Raw genomic sequence first — 13,477 nt, 5'->3', positions numbered from 1 at the left:
TTCACTTTCAAGTCCATGGTATGTAAACTTGATCTCCCTTTAAAAAAAAAAGTGTGCAAGATGCTTTGCTGGTTTTGATTAAAGTTCTGGTAAGATTACTCATCCTATGAATGACCAGTGAGATAACACCTTGGCCAGCTTACAAAGATGATGTGAAAGTGATAGCTTCTCATTGCTATGTGTTCTAATTACCTGGTATTCAGTAATATACCCTAATTCCCCTCCCACCTTTTATTTTTATCATCGGAACAACAGAATACATCTTTGGTCAGACTAAGAAATAGTAACTTGCCCAAAGCCAGACACTGAGTTGGCTAATTAAATGGAAAACTACATCGGGGTGTCAAACTTGTGTTGTCATGGCGTTGTCACGTAACGTATCATTCCCCCCCCCTTCGCTAAACCAGGTGTGGGCGTGGTCAGTGCATGACGTATCTGGACCATGGGCCACAAGTTTGACACTCCTGATCTACATGGTGGCTTGTCTATTACAGTGATCCCCAACCTTTTTGATGCCGCGGCCCGGTACCGGCATCATCTGGGTGCCGCGGCCCGGCACCGGCATCAACTGGACGCCACCATCTTTTTTTGACGAAAAAGTGCTTCCGGTGACCTCACTGGAAGCACTTTTCATCAAAAGATGGCGGCGCCAGCGCTTCGGTGAGCTTTTGGTGAGAAATGGCTTTCTACCGGAAAAGCTCACCGAAGCGCTGGCGCCGCCATCTTTGATGAAAAAGTGCTTCCGTGATCTTTCTACCGGAAAAGCTCACCGGAAGCACTTTTTACCAAAAGATGGCGGCGCCAGCAACCAGCAGCCCGGTAAGACTTGTTCCGCGACGGTACGTCCGCGGACCAGCGATTGAGGACCCCTGGTCTATTAGATTCAAATACTCTAATCACTATACTGGCTATAACTGAATTCATTTAGCTAACATGGCTAACAGTTACTGACAGACACATTAATTATGAATTTCCTTATCATCAAAGCCTTTTGTATATAGTGGGGTAATATATTTATCAATGTTCCACCTTTTGAGAAACTTCCAACATGGATATTCCTTGCACCACAGATTTCTGCAGAGGGAATACAGCCATTTGATTGGTCTGCTTTGGATATCTAATGGATTCATATGGTTTCCAGAGGATCCTTGAGGAACATCCTGTGGTCTTGGTTGGCCTAACTGAACCTTGAAATATAGAGGTGGGCTGTGCCTTTTACTAAGATTGCTCATAAGGAGCCTTTCCTATTTTTCATCTAGGAGCGCCATTGTCCACTGAAAAGCTTTGGGAGTTGAAGCAGTACATAGGATGCCTAGAGTGGCAATTACATACAACAAGAGAAAATACAACTGAAGATATTTATAAATTCAACTTCAAACCTACTTGATGGCAGTAAGAGCAGTAAAGTATCCATTTTCCATTATTATCAAGATATAGGTTGGGGACCATGAAGCAAATTTGGCCAATAGTCAAAGTTTAGTTTAGTTCAGGAGTCGCCAACCTTTTGGACCTCAGGGACCACCAAACTCATAATTTTAAATTCCACGGACCAGAGACCCTGGGAAAATCCCCCCAAAAATCTGCAGGAAAATTCTCCACCCCATTTCCCCACTGATCAATCATTCTTTATTTGGGATCGCAGGATACCGTCTCCAACTCTGTTCTCAGGGGGAGAGAGAAAGACTTTTGGCTTCATGTAAGGAAAGCAGCAGAAATCTTTCTTTCTCTCCCTCAAACTCCTCCAGAAATGAGTCTTTGTGAGACTTGTCATGCCGGTGCAGCATCTTGGAGCAGGATGCCTTTCAGGGTCCCAAAGATTTGTTTCTGGCAGAGTTTGGGGGAGAGAAAGAAAGACTTTTGCTGCTTTCCTTGCGTGTAGCCAAAAGCAGAAGAAGCAGAAAGAAGCAGCCCGGTGGCCAGGCGAGGCATGTGGGGCTAGTGGGGCAAATTCCCCCCTTCGCCCTTTTTTCCCTCCCCTCACTACCTCATGTTGTTCGCAGTGCAAGTGATGCCAGCCTTTTGTTCCCATGGTCCATGTGGGCAGCACAGCCTTGTGTTCCTGCGCAGCCTGGATTAACTGCTTTGGGGGTGACATTTCTCTGAGGACCACCAAAATTTTCTCACGGACCACCAGTGGTCCCCAGTCCACTGGTTGGTGACCACTGGTTTAGTTTTACTTTACTGTCATTGCACCTTGTACAATGAAATTAAATACCATCTTCAGTGTACATTATGACTATGAAAATAAATACACATATCCTTCACATTCTATACATTGAATTGAAAACCCCTGATATTGCATTAATATGCAGTAGAATTCAATCGAGTTACTGCTCTGGGATAGAAGCTGTTTTTCAGCCTATTTGTCCTCGTTTTTATTATCCTGTACCGTCTGCCAGATGGTAATAGTTCAAAAAAAGGGTGGATGAGATGGATCTCTAAGAATGTTTTGAACTTTCTTAAGGCAGCGGGAGCTATAAAGCTCTTCCAAAGAGGGGAGAGGGCAACCAATGATCTTCTGGGCAATGACGTTAACCCTCTGGAGTGCTGTCCAATCTGCCACTGTGCAATTGGCAAACCATATACAGGTGCAGTAAGTTAAAATACTCTCTATGGTACAACGGTCGAAGGTCACCAGCAGTTTTTCATTCAGTTGTTGTTTTCTGAGAAGTCTCAGGTAGTATAATCTCTGCTGGGCCCTTTTGACAAATGCTGCAATGTGAGCACCCCAGGCCAAGTCCTCTTTTAGGGTAACACTCAGAAACTTAAAATTGGCCAGAAAAAAAAAATACTTTGTTGAGACTGGAAAACCAAACTTGGGGAACAAGAAGCAATAGCACACTTTTCAGTTAGGATTTTGATACGGGAATGCAATTGCATTGGTTGCTATTGTTAATGCCTTATAATGATGTCTTGTCCATGCTCCTACTGGATCTCTCATGTACCTTCAATACTATTGATCTCTGCTTCTTTCTGGACTATCTGTGAGGGTTGGGAGCGAGGGAAACATGACAGTTCCACACCAGCTGGGCAGAATCAAGGAAACACAGATTTCAGCAAGTTCTGTTTATTGCTAGTTTGGTGGTATATAAAGAATGTCAAAAACTGCAAAGGAAATTTTCCACCCTCCTTCATAGTGCTTTCATTAAGGCGGAGTCTTTTTGAAGTATCTGAAGTGCTTCTTCCTAACTTTCTGGCCACCTGGGCTGAATCCTTGTTTATATGATAAGCTGCTGTCTTTTGATTGTTTATGTCTACTCTCCTTTTTCTTATGAAAGGCTGCATTTTACTCCCAAGGAAAGTAGTCCCAGGAGGTAAAATGAGGATGACATGACATTAGTGCTGTTGTGGATTATGAACTATTCTTGTTTAAATTACATTTGGGGGGCTTTAATTCTCAATACTATTGATACTTTAATTCTCAGTACTATAATGCTACTCAGAGTCAGTCTCTAAAACTCCAAGCAATGAAGAAATGTGGGAAGAAATAATTGTAAACAAATCTCTATATTTTAACAAAAGGAAGCAGCAAAAGAAACACAACATTCACAGAAGCTAGTACCCCAGAAGGAAACACAAGGGGTTATCACAGGATAAGATCAGTGAATAAGTATTATACGAATAAGTCACACATAACTGTTTATTTAAACGTTTTATTTCTGTTTTTCCCCTAATCGTTTTGTTTTTAAAAGATATTATATATCTCATCTCTGCTATTGGTAATTTTCCTGCCTGCGGTAACTTTTATTCATAAAGAAAAATTCATTCTTTTTAAAACCATGACATGAAGTCATACAGTTTATCGGTCCACTTCTGGACTTTCTTTTTCACTCTGTTGTATTTGTATGTCAAGCTAAGGATAGGAATTATCAACACATCTGGCTGACATGAATTCTAATTCATTAATTAAGTTGGTTCTGAACCTATTTCCTGACAAGTTAATTAGGTGACAATGATGGCTGTGAAAGGTGGTGAAAAAGTTATTCTCTGGAATGAAAAAAAAAATATTTTACAGAACATTCATAACATCAGTTATCTGCTAATAAAAGGGTCTGATATCTTTTCTACAGTGATATAACAGAAAAGATAAGCAAGAAACTTTTGAGAAATTAAAATATCTACAAAAATATCCCAAAGGTGCTTTTTTTCAAGAGGCAACTGGACTTTCTGGTTTTTCTTTGAAGACATTTTGCTTCTCATCCAAGAAACTTTTTCAGCTCTGACTGAACTGAAGGATCCTTCCATTCCCCACCATCCAGTCAGAGCTGAAGAAGCTTCTTGGATGAGAAACGAAACGTCTTCAAAGAAAAACCAGAAAGTCCAGTTGCCTCTTGAAAAAAAGCACCTTTGGGAGAACCATTACTTGGATGACTGAGAATTTTCATAGACATCTACAAAAATAGTTTTGCCTTACCTGATGTCCTATATATGGTTGAGCCAAAATTCTAATAATTTGGCTTCTTTGCTGTTTTTGTTTCCCCACCCCCGAACCGTCTCATTATTCTATTGATTTCTATCTTGATTCACTGACTTTTTATTTTAGTACATTAGTTTTTGTATGTTGTGAAAAGCTGTGTAGGTATGTTTGCATAAACACACAAAACTCTGTTCATATATTACAGAATCAAATTCAGCCAATGTACAATACATAAATTGAATCAAAAAAACTCAAAGGGAGAAAACATTGGCAAATTCCCCCAATTATACTTGAAGCTTAGTTATAACTGAGAAGATTTAAAATTCAGTCAATGAAGGAAAAATGATTCAAAGAAAAATGCAGTTATTTTTATTTTATTTATTTTCTTATTACATTTTTATGCCACCCCCTCCCCTATAAGGTGGTGGTGTTCAGCAGGTTCTGACCAGTTCTGGAGAACCAGTAGCGGAAATTTTGAGTAGTTCGGAGAACTGGCAGATACCACCTCTGACTGGAGATTTTACAGTATCCTTCCCCTGCCACGCCCACAGAACCGGTAGTAAAAAATTTTGAATCTCATCACTGTCTATAAGGATCTACAATTTAAAGGGAAAAAAAAAACTGTACCAAATTTAAGAGCCAAGATGCCATTCCATAAGGAAGAGCAATGAGAGTAGATGAGGCAAATTAAAATCCTTGCAAATTTCCCCGCCTGTTTCTTTCTAGTTGCGTTGGTTTGTAACTCCCTGCATGGCCAATGATGCATGAGAAAAGTGGGTTTGTGGTTTTCATGGAGCTCAAACAATATTATTATTAATAAATACAGCTATGGAATATAACGTTTTTAGTATCATTTTTTCTCCATCAATGATTGGTTTACATATAAAGTCTCATTTCTGAGATTATATTTAAGGTGAGTGAATGACTCCTCTCCATGTGTGACTGATTACACTGAGGTTTTTCCTGATCAATGTAATTGCTCTATCAATTGAATATTGTTACAAACCATTTGACCTACAATGCTAATATTATAAGATAATTCTTTGAACTGAATGCAAAGAACTGAACACGTTCATCCCATGAGCTGTTTTTATACAAAATATTTTTGTGTGTATCCAACACTAGGGCTTCAAGGTTGTGATTGAAACCATGCCAAAGGGCAGTAAGGCCCACTGAATATGATTAGACTTACAGCATGCATCAGATTGTTTTGCACATCTTGCTGAAAATATCTGTAATCAAGGATTTCCACTAGAGAAAATTAAACCTATCATTATTTCTTGAGCACTATTATGCTCCATTGGTGTTCAGAGTTTGGAATGCTGCATTTCAGATCTTACTCCTTAATTTCAAGTGGAAGGAAGAGGCATACAGATACATTTTTCTTCATGTTTACCACTCTTCCCAATGAATAGCAATAGCACTTAGACTTATCTACGCTTTACAGTGCTTTACAGCCCTCTCTAAGCTGTTTACAGAGTCAACATATTGCCCACCAAAATATGGGACCTCATTTTACCCACCTTGGAAGGATGGAAGGCTGAATCAACTTGAGCCTGGTGAGATTCGAACTGTCAAATTGCAGTCAGCAGAAGTAGCCTGCAGTACTGCATTCTAACCACCGCACCACCATGTTTCAATGTTAAGATCTGGGTAAGGGACAGCTCCATTTTGACCCAGGAGCCCAGCAATTTATGTTTACATCAAATCATGAGCACATTTGCTATGTAGGAGTCTGTGTGTCTGAATTCAAAGTGGCACTAATACTATTATTTCACTCCCAAATATGTTCGCTTCCATAAACATTTGGAAGAGCAACAAAGTAAGCAACGTTGCATATTGTGAATTCGTATTTGGCAGCAAAACCGACTGTACAAAATGTTTATTAAAAGATCCCTTTCAATCTGCAATATGTCTTGTGGCCTTGATCGTCCTTTATCTGTCTGGCATGCTACTATGTTAACCTCTTCGCTTTGAAAGAGAAATCAAGATTGCCTGGAATTGTCCATCTGGCAGGAAACTCTGTAAACAAAGAACTGAGCTCAGGACTTCAGTGTCCTGTCCAATGACCCTTAAGGACACGCATCAGAAAATCCCTTCTTTGATAACATCCTACCTTGCATGAAGAAAGAACTAGGGAAAGTGCTGGCTGCTGGTTTTGAGGATGGATAGCCGGGCGAATCCCGATTGTAATCGGCAGTGCTTGCAGAAGGGGCATAAACCTATGGACAGAAAAAACAAGACCAAAAAATTAAATGCACTAATAGTTTTCCAAGAATTGGAATTTTTAAATTTGTTAAAACTGTACAGCACCACTATATGATTCTCTTTATTGGTACATGACTGTATTTTAAAACTTACTTTAGCAAATATTGAATCTACCAGCGAAACTCTCCTCTTGTAACCTTCAATTGGATAAAACAGCGCATCGCAGGGAAACAATCTTTGCAAATGTTAACTCAAATGGATTATCTCATTAAAAACGAGCCCAAAATCTGGAACCCATGACTACTGTGGGACTGAAATTTGGCAAACATATGGCCTTTTCCATATCACTGCCAGTCATCCATGATCATGTGATCACCATTTCCAATGTGCCCTGCCAGATTCCCACAAGGAAAGTCAATGGGGAAGATGGCAGGAAGTCAGAAGTTTCCTCCACTCCCACTATTTTTTGCCTGCCTGTGGTCATTCTGTTTCTTTTTTAGGTCAGGAAATGTCTTTGAAACTATGACCCAACAGGTCACGGTTTGTCTAGTCGATGATAAAACGACTAAAATTTTCTCCATGAAAACCTCTCCTATTGAGGGATCACACACCTGTGTCCCCTTTTCAATGAATTCAGATCCTGGGAGTATACACTTAAAAGGCCCACCCTAGTATTCCCATCCAATATAAATCCAAATATATATTCACAAAACAGATAAACTTATCCCTCAGGATGGTTTTTTTTTTTTTTTTTTGCCATCTAAGTAGCATTTTTGTGGTAAAAGTCTACTCAATGAGATATTAAAGGCTCATAATTTTACTGTGGCATGCCAGCTTCTTATTCAGTTATTTTCTTTAAAAAATTTCTTTTTGAAAAAAATAGGGATGGAATCATGACCCTCATAGAAAACACAAGACATATTTGGGACCCCTTAGGAACAATGGAACATACATCAGTTCTGAGATGAAAAGGCATAGCATCAGCATACTACCAGAGAGCCATTAAGTTTTATGAACAATATGTTTTAGATCCTCCTCCAGTTTTCTTCAACCACAAGGAACTTTAGACATAGCTTGGGCCAAGTCACCTAGTGAAAATCTGTGGTTGACAATGGAACTGAATCCTTCAGAGTGTCTCCATTCTTAGTCTGATGCCTCAATCAAACAGGCTCAATCCTGTTTATTTTTCTGTTACACATTTTCACCCCTCTGTATTATCCTTTACTGCCTCTGTTCTCCGATGTGAAAAAAGGCTGTGGAAGCACTTTCCTGAACATGCCTTCTCTTGGGACTTGAAGCTCTGGAAGCCAATGAAGCTGCTGACCTCAGGGAAATGATTTCACAGTGAAAGAGAAGACATACATTCTGAAGTTTGATATTATTGCATGCCCTAGCACATTGTTCAAGAATGAAATATGGTAGTTTGAAAAAATAAATAAAGTGCTTAGGTTAGGCTGCATCTATTCAACAGACAATTTCTTCCATTCCTGAAATGAAATCTATCTGGCCCCGGAAATCTGAATGTATCTGTACATCACACTGGAGTTAAAAACCCAAACACGATTATTATAACTAACTTGAATTTAGACTGCACTACAAATGAATGCAAATTTGAATTTAATCTGTACTATTTTAAAATGAAGAATGGAATCACGCATGATTGAATAACTGGTACGCAAGGGAGAACAAAAAAACTAGATCAGAATGTTTCTTCTTGATTATATTATTTTGAATAGACAAATATTATTATCCTATGGAAGATACACAATCATGCTGGTTCTTCTAGCCATATTAATAGCAGAATGCAAATGCAATTTACTGCCCAAATGCCTTATCACTGCAGAACTTTGTATCTGCTCATACTTCCTTATTTTCAAACCCACAAATTCGTCACCACAGGGAGGAGGAATTCTGGCAGAAAATATGATTGAAACAAGCTGTAAGAAATAAAATAGGAGTCGACATGAGAGATACCTATGCAGTTAGTCCTCAACATACGATTGTGATGCCAGTTTTTATGACCTGTTTTTATGACCTGCGGTCATTAAGCAAATCCATTGCTCAGGAGTGTTTTTGCTGAAATGTTGGTTTTCAGCAAAAATGTCATTCACGCTCAACTGACCATGGGATGCTGCAAACAGCTGTAAATGCAGACCAGTTGCTAAGTGCCCAAAATGCGGTCATGTGACTGTGGAGCGGGGAGCAGCCACTAGAACTTCAAAACTGGGCCGTAAGTATCTTTGGTATGGGGGGGGGGGGAAATGTTGTAACCTCAGTTACTAAACAACCAGTTGTAAGTTGGGGACTATCTTTACACCAGACAGCATACATAACAAAACCATTTAGGCTGAAGCAGAATTTCTGAACTTGAAAAGGAAAAAAATATTGTTCTACAGTATCATATCTGCTGCCCCTGAAAGTCAATACTCTGTAAGGCATAGTGTATATCTGGAAGAATTGTAATATCATGAAGGTAATTTTTAAAAAGTCTCTAAACTGATCTATTATATGGAAGTGGAGTTCAAACCTTAACGGAACAATGTAAGAAACCATCAAATCATTCCTTTGTTCCCAAGACTAGAAATGGAATTTCAAAAGCATGACTCAAAAGCACTGAAAGTTCTAAACACATCCCAGGATACTAAACCTGCTCTTTTTTTGAGAAGCTCAAAATAACTAGTAAAAATCCAGATCAGCCCAGGACCACCAAAGCAGTGTGCATACATTTGGGGGGTTGAGGCACCTCTTTTTTAGTGCTCCGCATATTTGTGCATACAGTAAACTTAGTAAATATGCCAAAACTTCATTTACTTAACATTTGTTTACTAATAAGCAGACATTTTCCCCCCCTAACAATTCTTTCCAGGGGTGAAAGCAAACTCTATTTAAAAACTTTGATTTCTTATAAGTGCCTGGGCACTTCAGAGTTCCTGGATAATTATTATTTTTTATTTGTTGACTATATATACAGATATTTGTATATTTAATGTTTCTGTTTTTTTAAGATCTTCCAATTCCAGATGGTCAGGAAGACCAAAACATTCTTATTATCTTGATGAAAATGGATACTTTCCTGTCTTCATTTTGAAACAAGCAAGGAGGGATATCACAAACTAGCCACAGTCTTATTGGGATATTGACATGTTACAGCAAAATGAATGGAAAAAATAATCACAAAGCCAGAAGGGGAAAGAAGAATACAAATATACATCTTACAAACAGGACAATAGTTCACTTCAGAGAATAAATGCTGCAACCAAGGAGAGAGATCCTAAAAATAATGAATGATGACCATAATAAGGATACAATGCTTTAGTGTATACTCTTGCACAAATGTTCTCAGAATATTTTAATGCTTGGATAGAAAGCATTGTTTTAGTCCTGATCATAATTATTATACAGAAGTAAGTTAGAAGACTTTTTGGGGAAGTATTTGAAATAACTGCATTTTAGAGAAAGAGCAGATGCATAGAATCCAAAGGGTGGGAGAGTGGTAGATGGTGATGTCATCTTTAATGCTTTGTCCATTATGTTTTTGTTAATTATTTATTAAGCAATTTTATTATAGGCAGAGCCCAAAGGACAATTGAACTCCTTTTTTTTTTAAAGAACCAGAAGTGTTGCTATCATAATCAACCACTTGCAGATATATCCACGTAGGCTAAGAGCAGCGTAACCATGCAGTCCATCCCATTTCTATAATCCATTTTCTGGATTCAGTTTAATATCACATCAAACCAAAAGATAATTTTATCCGGATGGGAGGACCTGGCTCAACTGCGGGCCTGCATTTATTTATTTATTTAAGTTGGGGTTTGCAAACTAACCTAGGAGAAAATGTGAGTGAATTCGCAGGGTTTGGCTAAAAGCATCCTGGAACATCAGGAGCACAAACAAAGGCAGCGCTTCTATGATAGACCTGGCTGGGATGTTTTCTGGTCTTAGGCTGTGCCATCTGGAATGGGAAAGTTTGCTTTCTCATTCAATACACTCCACCGGAGAATAACAAAGAAAAGTCACATTTAGGTTAATGGCTCCTTTAGGGATTGATGTGGCAAGCAGTAGCAATCACTTCACATTCCAAATGAATGAGAGACTGGATAGCTGAACACTGTTTCTCAACATAAAATATCATGCACGTGCACCCATGTGCACCTCCCCAACCTATTAGAACAATGAAGACTTTTTCCTCTAATTTCTTTGCTTTATGTTTGGGGATAGCCTGGATAAACACCCATACACACAATATGTTTCCCTGAGGATGGTCTCCAGTACAAGTCCGAAAGCTCAGGAGATTAAATCCGGTGACCGACCCAGAATGGATCCTGCAACATTATACTGGGACACCTGTACTTGACTTCATTCATTCTCATTCTCATTCTCTCTCTCTCTCTCTCTCTCTCTCTCTCACACACACACACACACACACACTGTACACTTGTGTGTTCAGCAATGAAAAGCTCCTCTTGTAGATGTTTATCCTGGACTTGTGTTGGTCTGTCTTAAATCTTCTTTGTAGGGTGCAACAGAGGACAAGAGGTGTTGAAGTCCAGCCTGAACAGAATCCAGTAAGAGGATTGTGGGAACTGCCTTCAGAGGGGTATGTTATGAAGAATGAAATGGAAAAAAAATCTGGAATATCACATTTGTACTGGCAGAAAGTCTCTGTGTTTTCCATATTCTCATTTATAAAAGTTTCCAGAATATCGTAAAAGGTTGCACGAGGGAGAAGAATATGTGAATCTTTTCTCTACATACACATGGAGAATTTTTAATGAGGATTTTTGGAAATCAAAAAGAAGGACTGGACAAAAATATACCTGATTATTTTGCATAATGGGTAGAAGTTGTTCGAATGTGGTATCATGGGAATCTGAAATAACAAAAATTATTATAAATGTCTGTGTTCTAATAGTTAACTGCCCATAAGAGAACATTCAGTACTTCTGGGATATGAAGGAAATAACCTCAGTAAAAAAATTCTCTCCAAATTCTTGGAAGTTTCTCATAATTGGGGTTTGCAACCTAGAAATGCAGATCTAAAAATATTCCATCCTTTCCTGGGAGCATCTGTCTATTATAAATAATATGGTCTATTTCAGGAAGAATAATTTTGGTCCTCAAAACCATTTTTACAAATGGCAAAATCTGCTATGCACCCCTTTCTATATGATAAAGCAAACTGACTTGATTATGTTACATTACTATTTCCTGACTATTAAGCAGAATAGCATATCATGAATTTATAGTTGTAGGTTTCAACTTATATATTTTCCTGATTTGGATGTGATTGGGATATGTGCTTGGTTTGTACTTGCATGCAAGTGGACTCCTTTACAGGCAGTGCTCAAGATATGACTGTTCATTCAACAACCATTCAAAGTTATGACAGGGTACTGACAACTGGCCATCACATAGAACTCCCATGGTCATGTGATCGCAATTTGGATCCTTTGCAAATGGTTCACACTTACAACAATTGTAACATCCTGCAGACAAGTGATCACTAATGCCAACCTTCCCTGCTGGCTTCCCTTAAGTCAATTGGGAAACCAGCAGGGATGGTTGTAAGTCAATCCAATAAACTGCTCACACTGCTTTTTCTCCTGAGAACCCCTATGACAGAATACAAGATTCCAGGGATCTTGTACTCCCCCATAGCCCCCTCCCATCCATATCCACTCCATAGCATGTTCATCTGTCCACAGAAGGACCTCACTAGCCCACTCATGTCCCTAGCACCCACTCATGGCCCTTGATAGACCACTGACGGCATTTCCACACACACACCCAGCACCAGTACATCCCCTAGCACTCCTTGCTTGGGACTTCCACTTCTTCCAATTTGATGACTCACATGAGCCTGGGGCCTGGACTGCCAACACTAAGCGATACAGTCATATGATATTGTGCTTTACAACTGCATCATTTAGAACAGAAATTCTATTCCAATGGCTGTCATAAATCTAGGATCACCTACATGTATTTTAACAGGACCAAGTTACAGGATTATGTGTACTATGGATAAAATTCCAATAGCAATGTGATATGAAAAAAACTACAAAGGTTTTCTTTTAACTTTGAAGCACCCATAAGGACTGTTCATTATACTGAGAGGAAAAAAACTGTCTAGCTGAAAGTTACTTCCTTGTAAATTGAGCCCAATGGTTTTTGCTTTTTCTTCAGAGCAACTTTGAACAACTCTGTCCTATCCTCTTTATGACATCTCTTCAGATATTTGAAGACAAGTTTTCCCCAAATTTTCTGTCCTCGCAACACCTTCAACTACTCCTCAACTATAGCCAACACCTTCAACTACTCCTCAAAGGTTTTTCCTTCTAAACCACTTATTCTGTATTTCATTTTTTCAATGAGATGCCCAGAAACGGACCCAATATTCTAGGAATGTTCTGCTCAATGCACAGTAGGGAGGAATATGTATTTGTCAAAAAGATACATAGTCTATTCTGATTGATTCTTAGATGGGACTTTAAGGCTGACTACAGGTCATAAAATTCCAGACAAAGACAATAGCAATCCAAAATATTATTTTAATTATGCATAAAAACAAAAGTTGAGGTCCCTTTGGGGGAGCTTTTACCTACCGTATAGCTGCTATCATTGGAGTTATATCAATTAAAATGCTGAAGGACACTCTAGAAATGACCCTCAAAATTTTGTCTTCTGGTAGGACCACCCACGGAAAATGAGGATAGCAAAGTGAGATGAGACAAGCAAGAAGTTCTGAGCACACTGGAATGGAACTATGCAGAGGATGAGGCAGTTGGTAGGCATTCAGTGAGATAAAGAAATAGGTGTGTTGAAGATGTTGGTTAACTACCATTTTTCCAT

The 13,477-nt window shown here is 38.9% G+C and overlaps 1 protein-coding gene across 24 annotated transcripts in view; it reads right to left on the bottom strand.

Moving 5' to 3' along the window:
* The window catches only part of TCF4 (transcription factor 4), a 434,610-nt gene that overhangs the window by 62,221 nt on the left and 358,912 nt on the right, over window positions 1-13,477 (bottom strand). For all 24 annotated transcript variants that reach the window (XM_087958608.1, XM_087958604.1, XM_087958616.1 and 21 more), the window contains one exon: window positions 6,534-6,639. In XM_087958608.1, the coding sequence (XP_087814734.1) occupies window positions 6,534-6,639 (106 nt within the window). The remainder of the gene's footprint in view (window positions 1-6,533; window positions 6,640-13,477) is intronic.

The sequence above is a fragment of the Notechis scutatus genome, chromosome 2, assembly GCF_049901735.1.
Source record: "Notechis scutatus isolate UNSWTSFEM ecotype Mainland chromosome 2, rNotScu1.2, whole genome shotgun sequence".
NCBI classification, from domain to species: domain Eukaryota; kingdom Metazoa; phylum Chordata; class Lepidosauria; order Squamata; family Elapidae; genus Notechis; species Notechis scutatus.
The sequence above is the reverse complement of the archived record's forward strand: the minus strand, read 5'-3'. Positions and strand labels throughout refer to the sequence as shown.